Source organism: Aquarana catesbeiana, linkage group LG05 (genome assembly GCF_042186555.1).
Source record: "Aquarana catesbeiana isolate 2022-GZ linkage group LG05, ASM4218655v1, whole genome shotgun sequence".
In the NCBI taxonomy this organism is placed as follows: domain Eukaryota; kingdom Metazoa; phylum Chordata; class Amphibia; order Anura; family Ranidae; genus Aquarana; species Aquarana catesbeiana.
The window spans coordinates 499,192,688-499,214,414 of record NC_133328.1 but is presented as its reverse complement, the minus strand read 5'-3'; the positions used below and the strand labels follow the sequence as shown (position 1 = coordinate 499,214,414).

Here is a 21,727-nt window from a genome sequence, read left to right as displayed (position 1 = left end):
CACTTTAACCCACAGGAGTGGTAATAACTGCCATACATATTTCACTTAAAGGAATACACACGTGACACTTTTGATAAAACTGTATATATGCAGACATTTCTTCTGCAACTTTGGGACAGCGCCACACTCACACACTTTTCTTTTTTCACTGTTCCGAAGAATGCTTGTAATTCAAAGCACTCTTATATCAAAGCGAGTTTCCTTATAGAAGTCAATCGAAACTCAGATAATTCGTTCCACAGTGACTTCTGTAATATGCAGTACCGCATGTGGCCAGAGGTGGGGGGGGCGCCGGAGACACTAGGAAACGGCTTGGAGCCGCTCTGATGCACTCGGACAGGCTCACAAACACTGGGGAACAGAGTGTTTCTGAGTGGCTCCGAATGTCACCGGCGCCCCCACACCTCTGGCCAAATGCAGTACTGCACACCGCAGAGACTTGAATCCTGATCGTCTTACATGGCTAGTTCATGGCTAGCTACCTTTTTGTACTGTACGCTGTTTTTTTTTTTTTTTTAAAAAGTACATGTATAATTTTTGGGTTTTATCCCAACAAAAAAAAAAATCTGTTTTTAAGAGTTCCTTCACCTTTGCCCAGCATAACATGAACCTGCAAATTTAGAGAACACAGAAAAAAACATGTAAGCACCAGTTGAAACTCTTGCAGTAATGTGCATCAGGAGCACACATCACTGCACGCATATTAAGTGCAAAAGGACAAGGCATGATGTTTACAATACTCTGCTTGTTAGTATAGTATATTTGCTTTCTATCACTCTATTAGAGTTATAGTACTAGATGAATGGGCTAATCCAGTTGTGTTGGAGTAGAAATAGAAGGGCACCAGAATAAAACCTTGCACAGCACAGACCAATGTTAAGAATGACCTAATTCACTACATATTTAAGAATATGTTACCCCAACATTTCATATTCCTGGTATGTTCCTGCTGTACCAGGTACTTGTATTGAAACGTATATCTTTCTCTTTGTATTGCTTCTTTTGTGTCAAATCCCCGGTGATCCTGACAGTCCCACTGCTTTCTTATTAAAAACTAACAGTGCTAGGTATGAGAGCACAGCATTGTCAGTTTTCTGGCTGTGTTGGGATCTCAGCCTGCTCTCCTCCAATGATCAGACTTCTGACACTTCCAACCCCCCGCACAGTCCTCCCCTAGCTTTCTGAGCTCCTTTTGCAGCTGAGAACAGAGGTTATGTGATCAATTATTAAAAAAAAAAAAAAAAAAAAAAGTGAAAACATGTATTTGTAATGTTTTTATACGTATACACAAATGTTTTGCCTTTCATTTCTATTTTAAACTGAATGGATTGTTTTACAAGGTGAGGGTTTATATATGCTTTAAAGTTTTTGTTTGCAGTTATTTTTTTATGAATAAATGACTCTTAATTTGAATGTAAGGTTAAAGCTATGAGTTCCATCAGAAAACCCAAGCGTATTGTTATCCGAGGAAATGATGAGCGGGACTACCCATTTCTGGTGAAAGGCGGTGAGGATCTGCGCCAGGACCAACGCATTGAGCAGCTTTTTGATGTCATGAATATTATCCTTTCCCAGGATGCAGCTTGTAGCCAGAGATATATGCAGATAAAGACATACCAAGTGGTACCCATGACGCCACGGTATTAATACCTCTATCTTCTTAGTTTGTGATTTGTATGTATTTAATTTCATGTATTATAAAATGATTTTGTACATTAGAACAAAATCACTAATTTGTCTTTCTTTCCCGCTTCTTTAGAATTGGAATTATTGAGTGGCTGGAGAACACATGTACTTTAAAAGATTTCATTTTAGGAGCAATGACTGAAAATGAAAAGGAAAACTTCAATGGGTATTACTTTCTATTATTTGTGCGCGCACGTTGTAAACCACCCTTATTTATAACAATGATACTACTATTAAAGCCTTTGTGAACATGGCAACCAAATTCATTGACAAGTGCATATAATTAACTTTACGTATCAAAAATTATAGTCCATCCATGTTTATGCGATTTCATGGTGCCACATCCTTTAAACTAATACGCAAAAATGAAAAAAAAAAACAATGGATAGCATTTTTAGGACACCAGTTGAGAAAAAATCACTAATGATTTATATTTTTTTTAACCACTTGCCTACTGGACACTTTCACACCCTTCCTACCCAGGCCTTTTTTCACACGATTTGCTAAATAAATGGAAAAAAAGATTTTTTTTTCTTCATTTGTTATACAATTTTGCAAATTGTTCCTCATAAATTTAGGCCAAAATGTATTCTACTACATTTCTTTGGTGAAAATAACCAAAATCTGTGTATATTATTTAATCTTTAGGAAAGTTATAAAGTCCACAAACTAGTATATATCTGAAAATTGATCAGTCCTGATGTACTGACGGCCTATCTCATTTCTTGAGACCTGAAAATGCCAGGACAGTACAGATATTCCCCAAATGATACTTTTTTTTTGGAAACTAGACAGTCCAAGGAATTTAGTAAGAGGCTTGGCGAGTTTTTTGAAGTTGTAGTTTTTTGTCACAATTCTTTTTATATATATTTATACTGTAACCAGTGTAATACAGCATCATCGTATTTTAATAATTAAAAAAATAAGTATGTTTTATGTTACCAGAGTAACCATGTACTATTTTGGGGAGATGATCAGGATTTTTTTTTTTTGCATGCTATGATTGCTTATATCGTGAATATCACTGTTATAAACAACCATTCTTACTGAATGAAATTGATTCATTCAGTGTTTACTGTTGTGATTAGCTGTGATTGGCCAGAGCTAATTAGATGGTACAGATGGGCTGTGATTGGCCCTGTCTGTACCATGTGAGCACTGTGACCAATCACAGCCATCCATTGCGTACAATTGTCATGTGATCTGCTGCTATTGGTCACAGGGATCACTTGGTACTGGCAGCGGCCCGGTACACTGATCTGTCATCCGCTGTGTCCAGTGAACACAGTGGATGACAGATCGTGGCCCGTTTTGGGGATAATGTCATATGACGTCCACCAGGATCTAGAGCTGTCCCTCCTGGCCATCATTTGACTATAGGCTGGCTGGCATTTGGTGAAAAATTATTTCAATTTTATTTGTACAAAGATTCTTAAAAACAGACCAATGGCCACAGTAGTTATTAAGTATAACCCATCATGACAACACATATGTCTATCAATCAGAGTCATCAAATCTGCATAGAGGCAAAGAAAGCCTATACTAATGAGCCCCAACGTGTTTCAACTTTCAGATAATATGGGGGGGGGTCGATGAAATGATGAGTTATGAAATAATAATACAGAGAATATAACAATAGACCAAGAAATAATATTTGAAACAAATTGCACTAAAATGTTGTACAATAGTCAAAAAGTCTAATGACAACTGGGATAGATGTGTTCGTCTGACATCAGCTCCACGATCTAATCTAGAATGGAGCACAAAGGATGCCACTTTTGCTGCAACCAGCTTGATCAAAAAATAAGCAAAATAATATGGGGGTTATTTACTAAAGGAAAATCCACTTGGCACTGCAAGTGCACTTGGAAGTAAAGTCGCTGTAGATCCGAGGGGGACATACGAGGAAAATAAAAAAACAACATTTTAGCTTGCACATGATTGGATGATAAAATCGGCAGAGCTTCCACTCATTTCAGATCTATCCCTTAGATTTAGAGCGACTGCACTTCCAAGTGCACTTTCAGTGCACTTTTAAGTGCACTGAAAGTGGAAAGTGGATTTGCCTTTCATAAATAACTCCCTATATATTAATGCAATCTCCAAAATATTAAAGCAGTTGTATACCTGCAGAAAAGACAATGTAAAAACAAAAAAACTGTAAGGCAAAGCCATAATGAGCTAGTGTGCACTGCACACTAGCTCATTATGAAATACTTACCTTAGAACGAGGCGTCAGTATCTAATCCCGGACCACATTGAGGGAGCTGACATTTTGCCCTCGGCATGTCTCCCGGGTTCGTGGCTCCGGTGCTGTGAGTGGCCGGAGCCGCGATGACGTCACTCCCGCGCATGCGCGCAGGAGTTCTCCTCCTGGCAGGGTCCGGCACCGTCTGCTGGACCTTCAGCTGGGCATTCACAGCGCATGTGCCGCTGACGTCAGCGGCTGCATGCAAAGTGAATTTGTGCTAAACTGTACAGGTTTAGGAGATATTGATTTTACCTTCAGGTAAGCCTTATTACATGTAGGTAAAAATAAAAAAAATCGGTATACAACCACTTTAACTACAGACTAAATTATTTATTTATTATTTATTTCAGGTACTTATATAGCGCTGTCAATTTACGCAGCGCTTTACATATACATTCTACATTCACATCAGTCCCTACCCTCAAGGAGCTTACAATCTAAGGTCCCTAACTCACATTCATACATACTAGGGACAATTTAGACAGGATCCAATTAACCTACCAGCATGTCTTTGGAGTGTGGGAGGAAACCGGAGTACCCGGAGGAAACCCACGCAGGCACAGGAAGAACATGCAAACTCCAAGCAGGTAGTGTTGTGGTTGGGATTCGAACCAGCAACCCTTCTTGCTGCTAGGTGAAAGTGCTACCCACTACACCACTGTGCCGCCCAATATAATATAATATAAAATAATATACACTGATTTTGTTTATTTTCACCAAAGAAATGTAGCAAAATACATTTTGGCCTAAATTTATGAGGAACAATTATTTATTAAATTTTATAATAAATGAAAAAAAAAAAACACTTATTTTTTCAGAATTTTCTGTCTTTTTTCATTTATTTAGCAAAACAATAAAAAGCCCAGTGATGATTAACCACTTCCCACCCTGCACTTCCCACCCACTGCACATAAACGGCCGGGTGGGAGTTCCCTCCTTCTGACTGGACGTTCCCGAACGTCCTTCAGAAGGAGCGGGATCGCGCGGGCACGTCACTCGGACACGCCGCATCTCGGAGCGGCAGGAGGGCAATGTGATTTGCCCTCCTGATCCACACGATGGCTGTGTGTAATCACAGCCATCGTATGGTAAACAAGGGGGAGGGGTGGCAGTTGACATGAGATCGCGCCGCCACGTGCCCGCGCACCGGCGCGATCCTGATCTGCCTGTGCCCCCCCAGAGACAGCACAACACAGGAGGGCCTTGTGATTGGCCCTCCTGATCACATGACGACTGTGTCCAATCACAGTCGTCATTTAATGTAAATAGAGAGCGTTGTAACTGCTCTCATCTCTTCCTCTCCTCACACAGAGCCTGTCAGTGAGGAGAGGAAGAGAGATTTGTGCTGCAGCCGGGAGATCAGTGAGTTTTATAGCTGTTTGTCTGCTGTTTACCCACTGATCACCCAGCTAGTGTCCGCAAAACACAGTGTCCCCAAAACAGTGAAAACACCTGTCAGTGAACATCTGCCCGTCAACAACTGGCACATCTGTCCGCCAACAGCAGGCACATCTGCCCACCAGTCATCAGGCACATCTGCCCGCCAGTCATCAGGCACATCTGCCCGCCAGTCATCAGGCACATCTGACCGCCAGTCATCAGGCACATCTGCCCGCCAGTCATCAGGCACATCTGCCCGCCAGTCATCAGGCACATCTGCCCGCCAGTCATCAGGCACATCTGCCCGCCAACATCAGGCACATCTAGCCACCCACCATCTGGCACAGCCGCCCACCATCTGGCACATCTGCCGCCCGCCATCTGCCGCCTGCCATCTGACACATCTGCCCGCCAACATGACAAAAAGGTCTTGCAGCGCAGAGGAGGCTCTCCAAATACTCCAGAGTATGTCGGACGAGAGTAGCGGGGAATTCTCTCCGTCAGACTCGGATAGCGACTATGAGCCAGTGGAAAGCAGTGGCTCCGAGTTGGAAACAGAGGAAGATAGAATCCTAACAAGGAGAATCAGGAGAAATGAGCAGGAGGAGACATTCACCAGCAGCGCAGCACTCCAGGGCATCCACCAGCAGTGCAGCACTCCAGGATGATATGTAGGCATCCACCAGCAGCCCAGCACTCCAGGATGATATGCAGGCATCCACCAGTAGTGAAGCACTCCAGGGCATCCACCAGCAGGCATCCACCAGCAGCGCAGCACTCCGGGATAGGCAGGCATCCACCAGCATTTCTACAACCTTCCTAGAAGATAGGCCAGATGCTAGCAACGGATCCCATCAACGAGGCAGTGCCCATACTAGCCTCCCAGATGTTCTACTGTATCCAACATGGCTGCCAGATACATCAGTAGAACCTGTAATACCCCTTTTTACCGCCCAGCCAGGCCCTCAGATGCAGACGGAAAATGTAACCCCACTTTATTATTTTAATTTATTTTTTACCAATGATCTCCTAACCTACATTGTGGAGCAATGTAATCTATACGCCAGCCAACATATAGCCAACAATCCAAGTTCCTCATATGCCCGTCCTTTTGTTTGGAAACCCCTCACCGTGGAAGAATTAAAAATTTTCCTTGGCCTAACCCTCAACATGGGGCTGACAAAAAAAATGAACTCCATTCCTACTGGTCTACCCAACCTATCCACCACATGCCGGTCTATTCGTCATTGATGCCCAGAACCCGTTATGAGATGATCATGAGATTTATACACTTCAATAACAATGCCCAATGCCTCCCTCGAAATCATCCCAGTTACGATAAATTATTCAAAATTCGGCCCCTAATCAATTTTTTTTGCGCCAGATTCAAGGAGATGTTTACCCCTGATAGAAATATATGTGTGGATGAATCCCTGGTGCACTTCACTGGAAGACTGGGAATAAAACAATACCTCCCCAGTAAAAGAGCCAGATGTGGGGTAAAATTTTATAAGGCGTGTGACAGGGCCACGGGTTACACATATGATTTTATAATTTATGAGGGAAAAGACAGACAGCTAAACCCCCCTGGATGCCCTACCTACATGGGAACAAGTGGCAAAATTGTCTGGCAGCTGATCCAACCATTACTTGGGAAAGGTTACCACCTATATTTAGACAATTTCTACACTAGTCTCCCACTTTTCCGCTATTTGTACCTAAAGAACACTGTGGCCTGTGGGACAGCACGGACCGACCGCAAAGGCTTCCCACAAAGATTGGTCGCCAAGAAATTGAAGCAGGGTGAAATGGCCAGTATGTGGACTGAAGAAGTACTAGCGGTGAAGTGGAGAGATAAAAAAAGAGATTTCTACATCCTTTCAACAATACATGACGACACCTTGGTGGAACTTCAGAGAAGAGGAGGCCCCATACAGAAGCCAAAATGTGTGCATGAGTACAACCTATACATGGGGGGGTGGATATGAACGACCAGATGATGCAGCCCTACTTGGCCACCAGGAGATGACTATTTTGGTACAAGAAAGTCGCCGATTATTTGATGCAACTTGCCCTATTTAATTCATATATCATTTTTTCTAAGTGCACCCAAAGTTCCCTACCCTATCTAAAATTCCAAGAAGACGTTGTCACAGCCCTTCTCTATCCCCAAGGCCAAGCCCCTCAACTAATTCGCTCCGATTCGTTAGCCAGACTCCATGAAAGACACTTTCCCGAAATCCTCCTTCTTACCCAAACAGGTCGCAAACCCCCAAAAAAATGTTGTGTATGTGCAAGTAGAGGAATTCGCCGTGACACCCGATACTACTGTCCCCAATGTCCCTCCCAGCCAGGCCTCTGTATTGGAACGTGCTATCGGAGCTATCATACTTAACGACACTATTAGTACAGTGAAGATGATTTTTTTCCACTATCTGCCATTTCTGTGAATGACCCGGACTGTTAACGACTATGCCTCTGCCAAACATCTTTCTGCCTTCAACGTGAATTGACCCGGACTGTTAAATGACCATGCTTTTTGCCTGCCTCCTGAACTGATCATTTGCCCTGCCACTGTACAGCACAGGGGTCTCACATATGTGAGGGGCTCCAGAAAAGGTTTTCCGAGTGGAGAAAACCTTTTTCTCCGGGTTTTTAGTTTTCTCGGATTAGGGTCTGGAGACTCGGAGGCTTCGTAGAGATTTGGGTGGGAAGAAGCCTCTACCCCTGTCCTCAGGTCTTACCTGACCAAGGCCCAATGTACAAAGTGCTGCCTGCTGCCGCCTGAACTGGTCATGCCTCTGCCTGCCACCTGAACTGGCCATGCCTTTGCCTGCCACATGACTTTGCCTGCCACATGGCCTTGCCATGCCTTTGCCTGCCACCTGGACTGGCCATGCCTATGCCTGTTACCTGAACTGCCTGCTAAATCTTGGACTGTGCTGAACCATGTTCATACTTTTCCATATCTGTCTGCTGCCTGGACAATTCCTGGACATTTTCTTTGGCTGTCTGGACAAATGCTTTGGCTGCTCTGGAACGGTATTCCTGCCTGCTAAAACCACAGGTGAGCTTTTTTTTTTACCTTTTGCTCAGCAGAATGTATTTTGGGGTGTAATTCTTGGTGTGTACATGCTATGTGTTAGAAGCCTGGAGGTGCCACTTGCATGTTGGGCCTCTGTATGTGGCCAGGTAGTGGAAAAGTCTCACACATGTGGTATCGCCATACTCAGGACGAGTAGCAGAATGTATTTTGGGGTGTCATTTTGGCTATGTACATGCTATGTGTAAGAAAGATCTTCTAAATTGACAACTTTGTGAGAAAATAATAGGTTTTCATTTTCTTTCCACATTTTTCAAAAACTTGTGGAAAGAAATGACATGTTCAAAAGACTCATTATGCCTCATAGAATATACATTGGGTTGTTTTCATTCCAAAATGGGGTCATTTTGTGGGTAATTCCATTGTCCTGGTGCTCCAGGGCCTTCAAAAATGTGATAGGTACTCAGGAAAGGAAATGTGTAATTTATGCCTTTAGAACGCCTGATGGTGCTATATGGATGTTGGGCCTCTGTATGTGGCCAGGCTGTGGAAAAGTCTCACACATGGGGTATCGCCATATTCAGGACGAATAGCAGAATGTATTTTGGGGTGTCATTTTGGCTATGTACATGCTGTGTGTTAGAAAGATCTTCTAAATTGACAACTTTGTGAGAAAAAAATAGGTTTTCATTTTCTTTCCACATTTTCCAAAAACTTGTGGAAAGAAATGACATGTTCAAAAGACTCAGTATGCCTCATAGAATATACATTGGGTTGTTTTCTTTCCAAAATGGGGTCATTTTGTGGGTAATTCCATTGTCCTGGTGCTCCAGGGCCTTCAAAAATGTGATAGGTACTCAGGAAATGAAATGTGTAATTTATGCCTTTAGAACGCCTGATGGTGCTATATGGATGTTGGGCCTCTGTATGTGGCCAGGCTGTGGAAAAGTCTCACACATGGGGTATCGCCATACTCAGGACGAATAGCAGAATGTATTTTGAGGTGTAATTGCAATTATGCCTGCACCGTGTGTGAGAAATATCTTGTAAATATGACAATTTAGTGAAGAAAAAAAAAATCTATATTTCTTAATTTTCCAAAGCATTGTGGGGAAAAAATTTCAACTTCAAAAAATTCACTATGCCCCTTACTAAATACCTCAGACTGTCTTCTTTCCAAAAAGGGGTCTTTTGGGGGGTTATTGTACTGTCCTGACATTTTAGGGCCTCAAGATATGAGAAATGGCTTGTAGACTTTATAACTTTCACACAAACCAATGATCATACAATTATCAGGATTTTTTTTACCAAAGACATGTGGTTGAATATATTTTTGCCTAAATTTTCGACAAAATTTAATTTTTTTGGTTTGTTTTAAAAGAGAAAGTAGAAAATTTTGGGTTTTTTTTCAAAATATTCGCTCTTTTTTCGCTTATATCACAAAAAATAAAAAATGAAGTGGTGAATAAATACCACCAAAAGAAAGCTCTATTTGTGTGAACAAAATGATAAAAATTTCATTTGGGTACAGTGTAGCATGACTGAGTAATTGTCATTCAAAGTGAGAGAGCACTGAAAGCTGAAAATTGGTCTGGGAAGGAAGGGGGTGAAAGTGCCCAGTATTGAGCTGGTTAAATACCACCAAAAGAAAGCACTATTTGTGTGAAAAAAAATAAAATGTTCATATGGGTACGGTGTTGCATGACTGTACAATTGTTGTTTAAAATGTGACGGTGCTAAGAGCTGAAAATTGGCCTGAGCAGGAAGGGGGTGAAAGTGCCCTGTATTGAAGTGGTTAAAAAAATATAAATCATTAGTGATTATTTCTTGACTGGTGCCCTAAAAATGCTATCCATTGTTTTCTCTTTTTGTGCTTTACATATTAAAATTGAAGATTTTGTATGCTTAACAATGCAAAACTGTGATTGTGGAATAAAGAGATTCTGGATTCATTTTGTAGACAAACATCGTTTAGAAAGAAAATTTTGGCTATGGTTCTTATAAATGCCTTTAAAAACACCTTTTGCATGGAGTTGTACTTTGAGTGGAATATCTGCTTAAACTTTAATATTCCAGGGGTTTAACACATGGTATTAATTACCTGCAGAAAATATAGCCCAGACCTCCATTATAGAGTCTGGCTGGACAAAAAGGACAAGGATGGGAACATTCTGCAACATCTTTATACATACAAGTAAGTGAATAGATAATTACTATTTTAATATTTTTACATGTGAGCACATAAATAGTGTAAGGTTTTTTGAAACAAAAAGAAAACAGAATCATTGAATACCTCCAGAAATCATGTGACTATTCAGATATATTTACATCACTATTAAGATATTAATGGCATTAATATCTTAATATTATCATGGGAAAAGAAGTTGACTCGCGCTAAAACAAAAAAAACTAACACATGTATGGTTGCAAAGGTGCAAAGGTAAAAATTATGTGAACATATAATATAATGTGACAACACCAAATTAGGTTGATGAATGAAAACAACCTCCCCTTAAGTAAAAGATAAACAAAAATGGATTATAAAAATTATATATAAAAAAGTCCACGTACAAAAATTATATATAACAGTCCATATACAAGAAGCCCCAAAAAAGTGCAGTAACGTGCAAAAAAAATTTAATTGAATGAAATCCCAGATGTGTGGGTCCACCACCATAGATGAAGTGCCTGGCCGCTTACCGGAACCCCATGACCCCCCCGTTACAGAGGGTCTAACTGGGCATTGTAGTCTTGTTGCTTCGGGCAACCCAGGAATCAGGATGGAACCGAAATGAAACCTCAGAAGCTGTGGTGCGAATGGATCCACAGGGAAAGATAAAGCCCAGCCCTCAATGGAATGTTAACATCATGTGGGGAAAACAGAAGAAGGCTCCCATAGTGTAAAATCCAATGGTATTTATTTGAAAAAATGTAATAAACACACACATATAGAAAAACAATTCGTCCTCTGATGAAAAGACAGTCTGTGACACCAGCCGGATGATCACAGGCCGCCCGTCCTGCTGGAGTGACAACGACAGAGGGAGGTGACGCGATGACACCGCTCAGCCCTCTGTCGTTGTCACTCCACCAGGACGGGCGGCCTGTGATCATCCGGCTGGTGTCACAGACTGTCTTTTCATCAGAGGACGAATTGTTTTTCTATATGTGAGTGTTTATTACATTTTTTCAAATAAATACCATTGGATTTTACACTATGGGAGCCTTCTTCTGTTTTCCCCACATGATGTTAACATTCCATTGAGGGCTGGGCTTTATCTTTCCCTGTGGATCCATTCGCACCACAGCTTCTGAGGTTTCATTTCGGTTCCATCCTGATTCCTGGGTTGCCCGAAGCAACAAGACTACAATGCCCAGTTAGACCCTCTGTAACGGGGGGTCATGGGGTTCCGGTAAGCGGCCAGGCACTTCATCTATGGTGGTGGACCCACACATCTGGGATTTCATTCAATTAAATTTTTTTTTGCACGTTACTGCACTTTTTTGGGGCTTCTTGTATATGGACTTTTATATATAATTTTTGTACGTGGACTTTTTTATATATAATTTTTATAATCCATTTTTGTTTATCTTTTACTTAAGGGGAGGTTGTTTTCATTCATCAACCTAATTTGGTGTTGTCACATTATATTATATGTTCACATAATTTTTACCTTTGCACCTTTGCAACCATACATGTGTTAGTTTTTTTTGTTTTAGCACGAGTCAACTTCTTTTCCCATTCAAATTTGTGTGTTTGTGTCACATATAGGACTCTGCAGCATAGAAGGTCAATATCATTTACTAATTTTTGTTGCGCGGTTTTTCTTCTTTTTTCTCTAATATTATCATGTTGTATTGTTGTACATCTTTTTTTTTTTTTTTTTTTTTTCATTTATCTGGCAATAATTACTTTATACTGGATTTGTGAAGTGATAGGTCCTAATTTTTGCTTGATTTATAGAAATCCTGATCGTTCCTTCACAGAGAAGTCTTTCAGAGAAAGAGAGAGTCTTGTTCCTGGAGACCTTTTAAGGTGAGTAGACTGTGCTTCAGCTATACTTTGGGGTGGGTTATAAATGTGTGTTATTGTTCTCCCATACTGTGTTGAACTCTCACACATATTTGTTATAAAGCTTATATACTGATGGCTTATGCTAACTGAGGATGTGGCTTGCATAACCGTAATAGCATTTCAAAAGTTTTATTTTACGAGCATATTTTACAAGCATATTACGTTGTAGAAGAGGATAGATATATATAGATATATGTTTTAGCAGGGATTCTATATAAATTGTCCTTATTCTCTGTATTCTAGACGGGCATTTGTAAAGATGAGCATGACTCCTGAAGCCTTTCTTACTCTGCGATCCCACTTTGCCCGCTCACATGCTTTGCTGTGCATCAGTCACTGGATACTTGGCATAGGAGATCGCCACCTGAACAATTTTATGGTCAATATGGAGACTGGGGGAATGATTGGCATTGACTTTGGTCATGCCTTTGGCACTGCTACTCAGGTAACAGAAAACCAAACAAATGTATATTCAAGACAGTGTTCAAAGTTCTGGTGATCACTATTCTTTTCAGGAGCATTATTGTGTTACCACTAGTTCATATTTCTTTGTTCTTTCCTTGGCTCCTTTGGGTGGTCTTTCAGGCATAGAAAGCGAATTCAAATAACTCAGCCAGTGCCAAAATATAGAAATATATATATCTATAGATGGAGTTTTAGCACTAACATCAATATAATAAATATTCATTTTAAAACTTGCATTTGCAGCTCTAATATTTGACAAAAAAATTAATTAGAAAACTGCAAAATAATACATATTTTAGCCTGACATTATAACATTTTATGAGTGCAAAACATCTAGTACATGTGCTGTGGGTGGTGTGCCCAAAAGAGACAACCAGGGGGCAAGGGACTAGTCCCCAGTATTGCCTGCTTGCTAAACTTTTCTCCTATTACTGACTTGTCATGCCTTGTCTGTGTGGGAAGGTAGCTTTCTTGGTGGAGGTGTAGGTACAGGTTCCCATGCTGCGAGGCCTCAAGAAAACAATGAGCAACACCAAATCTCAGGGTTGGTTAAGATCAACCTACCCCCCCTCCCCCCCCATTCCATATCACCATAAATAAAAAAAAAAGTACAATGCGCTGCTGGTCTCTGGAAGCTAGCCAGAGATCAATGGTGGATTCCTGTGCCGCTCTGGCAAAACGGAAATGCTGCCTTACAGCACAAAAAGAAACAAAATGGTAGAAAATAAATACATTTTCTTAGCATTTGTGGAAGAAGGAGGGGGAATGGATAAAGTAAGACTTTGTTTAGGCGAGTTAAGTTTAACTTTACCAAAGGATAGGTAGACCAGAATTGGCCAGCTCAAGTTAAAAAAACAAAACAAAAAAAAAACAGGTTTAAACCTGCAATTCAGAAATAATTTGTACAACTAGAGTACTTGGAGTACCTGCAGTGACCATTACATGGTCAGTATCTGTTACGAGGTGTTGTGTGTTAATTACTTACTGTGATCTTTTCTTAGTTTTTGCCTGTTCCTGAGTTGATGCCATTCCGCCTGACCCACCAGATTGTAAACCTGTTGTTGCCTATGAAGGAAACTGGATTATTTGATTCAGTTATGATACATGCCTTACGAGCCTATCGAACAAATCCTGATCTCCTCATTAGCACTATGGATGTTTTTGTAAAGGAACCATCTCTAGACTGGAAGGTAAAATCAGTTTTCTAGTTCTGTGTTTATTAGTTTGTGGGAAAAGTTGATACAAAATAGATATTTCAGTTTGTTTAAGGTGCTAGAAATTTATATAATGTCCAACAATCGCTTACAGGTTTTACAAAGGGAGAAATGTTGTTTAGTTAAATTTCTGTCATGGAGTATACATGTGAGCAGAGTGAGGACACCCCAAGATGGAGAAAGACCTCTCAAAACTCCTCAATGACAAATATTAGACCAAATAACTATGGCAGGAAGATATTGCTACTAAGTCCCAAACAATTATAAGAGGCCAATGGGCGATTTGGAACACCAAACTTTATTTATGTAATATCAGCTTTGGGTGAACCATTTTTTTAAGGTCATAATCAATAAACGCTGTGCTTCTGGATGATGTTTTCTATTATATGCTGCATCTGCTGAGCAACCCCTATTACCACCTGGGCAGTAGTATACAACAGATATAATAAACCTGCTGCTGCGCTATACTCTTACAAAAGTATAAACCGTGTCAGTTACACTTTAACCTTTATTTCCAGTGAAAATCATAAATGTTTTGTGCAAAACTTTATATAAATAAATAGATAAATGAATTTCTCTTTAAATAAATACATAAAACGCTTTGAATCTATATGTGCTGTACATCCATTAAACAATGACTATTATTATGTTCAGTGTTCAGATGATGGATCAAATATACAACTACTATTAAAGTGATTGTAAAGTCTCGGGTTTTTTTTTCTTTTAAAATAACATACATGTGTTACTTACCTGATCTGTTTAGTGGTTTTGCACAGGGAAGCAAGTGAAAAAACTTGTAAATGTGTTGATAGAAGATCCACCACCACTTTAAATTGGGGGCTTACCGGAAAGATTGGACTCAGATGGGTGTATACCCACTGAGCCAATCTAGCTTGTAACTGTGGGGATCCACGGTGGTATCTGTGTAACGTGAACGTTAATCCAGGTGACCCAGGTACTTGCGAGTAACTATGTATGGCAAAGGAAACACATCCACTCAGGCATCCAGAGTATATATGGAAAAAACGTGAGAGTACATAGCGGAATACTGTATAAAGGGTTTAAAACTCGTTTATTAAAAGTAAGAACACTCACATCTCAGAAGAAAAACAGTGCTTTGAAATATAGAGATCTGGCAGTGTTGGTGGTGTCAGTAATTCGTCCCGACGCGTTTCGTCCTAGGGGACATCATCTGGGGTGCTGTACCACCCCAACCACTGCCTTTTTATATAGTGAGGGACCCCCATGCTGAGCTGTGGCTCCAATCCGTTTTCTCACTCAATTAAGAGTGACTTCCGGGTATAGGCAAGATGGCGCCGACCGTGTGCGCCTCAAGCCTCGCTCTCAGGTAGATGGAGTGGAACGCATGGGTCAGGACCTCATGCGCTCCACGACTCATATCCGAGGCGCTGGTATAAATCGCCTCCTCCTATAATAAACATTGCGTAAATAGAGGAGACGGCGTCATGACGTGACGGCGCCGTCTCACATACCCAGTAATGAATGGGAAATGGAAGGAACGCACGAGGGGAGTGACCTACAACTAACAACAAGACACTTGCTTAAAATTAAACATTATGAAATACAATTGGTATTGTTGGAAAATATGTCAATAAAATGGAATATATGTGGAGACATACATTCAAAATTGAATATATAGAAAGGGCAGCACATAAAGCACGTCCCTTCTATTAACTAGTGAATGGCATATATACAGGTGTGCCACATATATATGCATAATTTCTATAATTCAACATGTATGATAACGCAAAAAATCTTAGAAAAATACAGGGGGAAGTTAAAAAAATATATAATTAAAAATAAATAAAAAATATTTTCCTACAAAATTGTTTTGTTAAAAATTTTTTTTTGCGGAACCACAGTTCAACATGAATGTCTAGCATAAAAAATATTATAGATCAAAAATGACTAAAGATGATATATGATCATTAATTTAAGATGATATTTAAATCCAATGAGAAATTGGAACAATAACAAATCAAAGGGACAATGAGTCAGGGACATATGTGAGAAGGCAGAAATATTCTATGATTGGTTAATAACATCTCGTATTGGCCGTTATGTTGATTCTTACTTACAACCACTAGTTAAAAAAAACACCATCATATCTAAGAGATACAACAAATACTATCAGACGGTTGGAGGGCATTCAGTTACAGGGAGATTATCTACTGGCCACGGCAGACGTGGCATCACTCTATACGTGTATTCCACATAATCTGGGTATTGAGGCAGTCACATACTTTCTGAATAAGGATTTATCACTTGCCGACACTCGGACAATATATTGTGGAATTACTAGAGTTTGCCACGACACACACAATTATTTTTGGTTTAATGACAATTTTTTTTTTGCAACATAAGGGCGTGGCAATGGGGGCTAAATTTGCCCCCAGTCTCGCAAATCTTTTTATGGTCAAGTGGGAGGAGGATGTCGTCTACTCAGAGCAGAGACCTAATCTGATTTTCTGGGCTAGATATATAGACGACAAACTCCTCCTATGGGATGGCCCTCCTGATTCCTTGGATGATTTCTTTTCATTTCCTAACAGTAATGATAGGGGAATCTCTCTAACCCTCGAATATAGTTCTACTAAAGTACACTTTTTGGACCTGGACATTAGTTCGCGACAATTCAAATTTCAAACTCCCTTTAAAACAACTGATCGTAACAGCTTCATACCTATGGACAGTTGCCATCATAAGTCCTGGTTGAGATCAGTCCCTCACAGCCAATTCTTAAGGCTGCAAAGGAATTGCAGCAACATTGATGTGTTTCAAGTACAAGCATCATCTTTGAAACCAAGGTTCTTAGATAAAGGTTGTGATTTAGTCAGACTTGAATCTGAGATACAACATGCTATGGAAATAGATAGGAGTACACTTTTGAACCCTAGCACTCCTCGTACACCCAGTGACACCTATAAATATTCTCTGATGACTTCCTTTTCAACTCAGCACAGGGATATTAAAACCATTATGGAATGCCACTGGGAGGTACTGAGAAGTGATCATGTTTTAGGCAACATTCTACCAGAAAGACCCAAAATCATTTACAGAGGGGCTCCCTCTATACGGAACAAAGTTGCCCCAAATATAATTGACCCCCCTGTACGTCCTACTTTTTTTCATGAACTAGTAGGCTATTTCCCATGCAAAAAAAGTACAGTGTGTCAATATAATATCAATGGTAGACATAAAACACTTGAATTTTGATCAAATGTGACTAATAAAACCTACCCAGTAAAAATGTTCTTTACATGTGCAACGAAGTATGTCGTATACCTTTTTACCTGCCCTTGTGGGAAACATTATGTGGGCCGTACTACTCGGACCTTTTCCACTCGGGTAGGTGAACACGTGGCAAAAATAATTGGGGGAGACATCAAACATACTGTCCCCAGACACTACAGACAGTATCACAACAGAGATCCGTCCGGAACTCAATTCCTTATCATTGATAGATATGTTCCCCCTTGGCGTGGAGGGGCTCTAACCCGTGGTGTATCACAATTAGAAACTTACTGGATATTTGAGCTCCAGTCCCACTCGCCATTGGGACTCAATGTCGAGTGGGACATTAATGCTTTTATTAACCAATCATAGAATATTTCTGCCTTCTCACATATGTCCCTGACTCATTGTCCCTTTGATTTGTTATTGTTACAATTTCTCATCGGATTTAAATATCATCTTAAATTAATGATCATATATCATCTTTGGTCATTTTTGATCTATAATATTTTTTATGCTAGACATTCATGTTGAACTGTGGTTCCGCAAAAAAAAAATTTTAACAAAACAATTTTGTAGGAAAATATTTTTTATTTATTTTTAATTATAATTTTTTTAACTTCCCCCTGTATTTTTCTAAGATTTTTTGCGTTATACATGTTGAATTATAGAAATTATGCATATATATGTGGCACACCTGTATATATGCCATTCACTAGTTAATAGAAGGAATGTGCTTTATGTGCTGCCCTTTCTATATATTCAATTTTGAATGTATGTCTCCACATATATTCCATTTTATTGACATATTTTCCAACGATACCAATTGTATTTCATAATGTTTAATTTAAAGCAAGTGTCTTGTTAGTTGTAGGTCACTCCCCTCGTGCGTTCCTTCCATTTCCCATTCATTACTGGGTATGTGAGACGGCGCCGTCACGTCATGACGCCGTCTCCTCTATTTACACAATGTTTATCATAGGAGGAGGCGATTTATAACAGCGCCTCGGATATGAGTCGTGGAGCGCATGAGGTCGTGACCCATGCGTTCCACTCCATCTACCTGAGAGCGAGGCTTGAGGCGCACTCGGTCGGCGCCATCTTGCCTATACCCGGAAGTCACTCTTAATTGAGTGAGAAAACGGATTGGAGCCACAGCTCAGCATGGGGGTCCCTCACTATATAAAAAGGCAGTGGTTGGGGTGGTGCAGCACCCCAGATGATGTCCCCTAGGACGAAACGCGTCGGGACGAATTACTGACACCACCAACACTGCCAGATCTCTATATTTCAAAGCGCTGTTTTTCTTCTGAAATGTGAGTGTTCTTACTTTTAATGAGTTTTAAACCCTTTGTACAGTATTACGCTATGTACTCACGTTTTTTCCATATATACTCTGGATGCCTGAGTGGATGTGTTTCCTTTGCCATACATAATTACTCGCAAGTACCTGGGTCACGTGGATCCCCACAGTTACAAGCTAGATTGGCTCAGTGGGTATACACCCATCTGAGTCCAATCTTTCCGGTAAGCCCCCAATTTAAAGTGGTGGTGGATCTTCTATCAACACATTTACAAGTTTTTTCACTTTTTTGGTGTTATATACTTCCTAAGACTTTCACCCTTCAAGGATTATTTTATTTTATTATAAGTGTACCACAAACACTTTTTGCATTACGGACTTGATGTGTTTTACTTAAAAGGTTCAATATACAATTTATACACTGGGTTATACCATTCATTGCAAAATATGAATATGGATATTGTTTATGTTTATAGTTGTTAGCGCTGCACTTTTCTTTATATGTTGTATTCACAGGATTAGATCACTTGTATGTGCTAGCTGCTTGCACACGGTTATTTTTGACAGCGCAATATTTCTATATATATATAATTTTGTATGGGTGAATATTGGTCAGGTCATTGAAGAGATTAGGAAAACATCCCAATATGTTTCAGAGAAAAAAGGGACAAGGATTCCCCAGTACGGGACTTTTCCCCATTTCGTCTTTCAGGACAGCACCATAGAGAGACCTTGGCTCCTCCCATCTCAGGAAACACCTCCTTAAACTTCAGAATTTAAGCCTCACTGTCCCGCCAGCCCCTCAGTTCTGGTGTTTCCTCCGGTGGGGAGACACCGCTAAGGAGCCAGGGGGTAAGTCAGCCAGAGAGGCTGAGCATTTCCTGAGTGAGGAGGAGGGGGGGACCAGGGTCTCTCTCTCTTTCGCTTTCACTCTCACTTTTACCCTGCAGTCTGTGAGGCTAGGGAGCCCAGGTACCTTAATAGGCTGCACATCGCGCTCCTCCAGCTTCTCTTGGCGAAGCAGTAAAGCTGGAGGGGGCCACTTTCTTTTGCCATGGGGTGGCAGGGACGGAGGTGCTTGAGACCGCCCTGCACTGTGCAGCCAACGTGGGAGCTCTGAGTGCTGGGTCGGAGGGTGGGTGACGTCAGTTCCGGCGGGAGGTTAGTGCTTCCGCCCAACCCGCGGCTTCCGGTTCCGGTCGCGTGTGTTGAAAGCGGTCCGTGCGCTCGGCTGGTGCGGCCTCATCTTTGCTGTGGGGACAGCACACAGAGGCTTAGGAAACCACACCGATCCTTAGCGGGAAATGTCGGAAGCGAAGGCTTCACGAATGGCTCCTGGAGAAGCCTGCACCAGCCACCCAAAGGTAAGAGGAACCCTGGGGTGGTGTTCCCTTACCACTTTACTGTAAGCTCCACAGGTGTGTTTCCCCCTTGGTGGTGGGGGGGGTGTTGCTGGGACCCTGGTGGTGGTTGGTCCTGGGAAGACCACCCCTGGTGGCCCTGTGTGAAAGTGCTGGTGGATGGGCTTTCTGAATGCCCTTCTTTTTTCTGATTTCAGAGCAAGTCTACGGAAAAAATCAAGTCGCACCATAATTCCAAGAAAAAATGCCCTTCATGCAGAGCCACTATGGGGGAGTCTTGGTCCAAGCCACTCTGTAGGGAGTGCATAGAGGGGTTAGTGAGGGAACAGTCAGCAGAACAATGTACAGATCTAGCAGCGTCTGTCAAGGAGCTTTCTAGCACGGTGCAGTCCTTTAAGACACTTTTTTCTAGTTTCCAGTTGCCACAGCCCCAGGTTAATCCTCCACCAGCACAACAGAGTATTGCGCCAAACTTAATGGATGCTCCCTCGGGGAGTGGAGAGAATCCAGGAGGTTCTAGAGAGGAAATCGAGGAGGAGCCTGATAGCATTTCTTCGGGTTCCCAAGGGGAGTCGGTGGGAGAGGAAGTGGATGGAGAATCCACAAAAGCCTCTCGCTACAAACTTTCCCTGGAAGAAGTGGAGGAGCTCTTAGGAGCTATCCATACCACGTTAGGAATCCAGGAGGAAAGGAAGAAGTTATCACTCCACGACCAGATGTATAGGGGCCTAGGGGAACATAGAAGGAAGGTGTTTCCGGTTCATGATGTCTTGGTCGATGCCATCAAAAAAGAGTGGCAAGACCTGGAAAAGAAGCCTTTCTTTTCAAGAACTCTGAACCGAAGGTTCCCTTTTGCAGAAGAGGAGGCGCTGGTTTGGAATAAATCCCCTAAACTAGATGCAGCCTTTTCCCAGGTCTCCAGGCATACTGACCTAGCCTTTGAGGACATGGGGGCGCTCCCAGATCCTATGGACAAGAGGATTGATTCGCTCTTGAAAAAATCCTGGGATTCTTCCCTGGGTAACCTCAAACCTGCCATGGCGTCCACAGTGGTGGCACGCAACATGGAATATTGGTTAACACAAATTAAAGCGCACATAGAAGCAGGAACGTCTAGTGAAACAATCCTGTCATCTTTGTCTATGCTCCGGCTTATCTGGCTGACGCGTCGGCAGAATCAGTGCGTATGTCCGCCAGATCTGCAGCTTTATCCAATTCAGCAAGGAGAGCCTTGTGGCTTAAGACGTGACAGGGAGATAACGCTTCTAAGATCAAACTTTGCGGAATCCCTCTCACAGGGGACTTGTTGTTTGGACCTGGTTTGGAGGCCGTCTTGGATCGGACGGCCGACAAGAAAAAGGCCTTTCCTTTTAAAAGGAAATTTGCAGAGACTAATAGAAAGTCTCATCCTCGGAAAAAGTTTGACCCTCCAAAAACTGAACAGCAGAAGAAGGTTTGGAGACAAAAGGGCAAAGGGCGTGGGGGGCTATTTTTCGCCCTCCTGAGCAGCCCAAAAAATCCAAGTGACGGAACCACAGTGGGAGGAAGATTGGGGGCTTCCTCCCACAGTGGGAAATGATCACCTCAAACCAGTTTGTATTGGGGATTATAAGAAGAGGTTACCGGTTGGAGTTTGTAAAACCTCCACCTCTCAGACTCCTTGTCACCGAGCTGCCAAAATGCGCAGAAAGATC

The 21,727-nt window shown here is 41.5% G+C and overlaps 1 protein-coding gene across 2 annotated transcripts in view; it reads left to right on the top strand.

Annotated features, from left to right (window-relative positions):
• Positions 1 to 21,727, top strand: part of PRKDC (protein kinase, DNA-activated, catalytic subunit) — a 712,087-nt gene that overhangs the window by 643,099 nt on the left and 47,261 nt on the right. For both annotated transcript variants that reach the window (XR_012244521.1, XM_073631567.1), the window contains exons 79-84: positions 1,420 to 1,640; positions 1,760 to 1,852; positions 10,468 to 10,554; positions 12,325 to 12,396; positions 12,679 to 12,880; positions 13,902 to 14,090. Coding sequence is in view for 1 of the 2 variants with exons in the window: in XM_073631567.1 (XP_073487668.1) it covers positions 1,420 to 1,640; positions 1,760 to 1,852; positions 10,468 to 10,554; positions 12,325 to 12,396; positions 12,679 to 12,880; positions 13,902 to 14,090 (864 nt within the window). In the remaining variant the exon portion in view is untranslated. The remainder of the gene's footprint in view (positions 1 to 1,419; positions 1,641 to 1,759; positions 1,853 to 10,467; positions 10,555 to 12,324; positions 12,397 to 12,678; positions 12,881 to 13,901; positions 14,091 to 21,727) is intronic.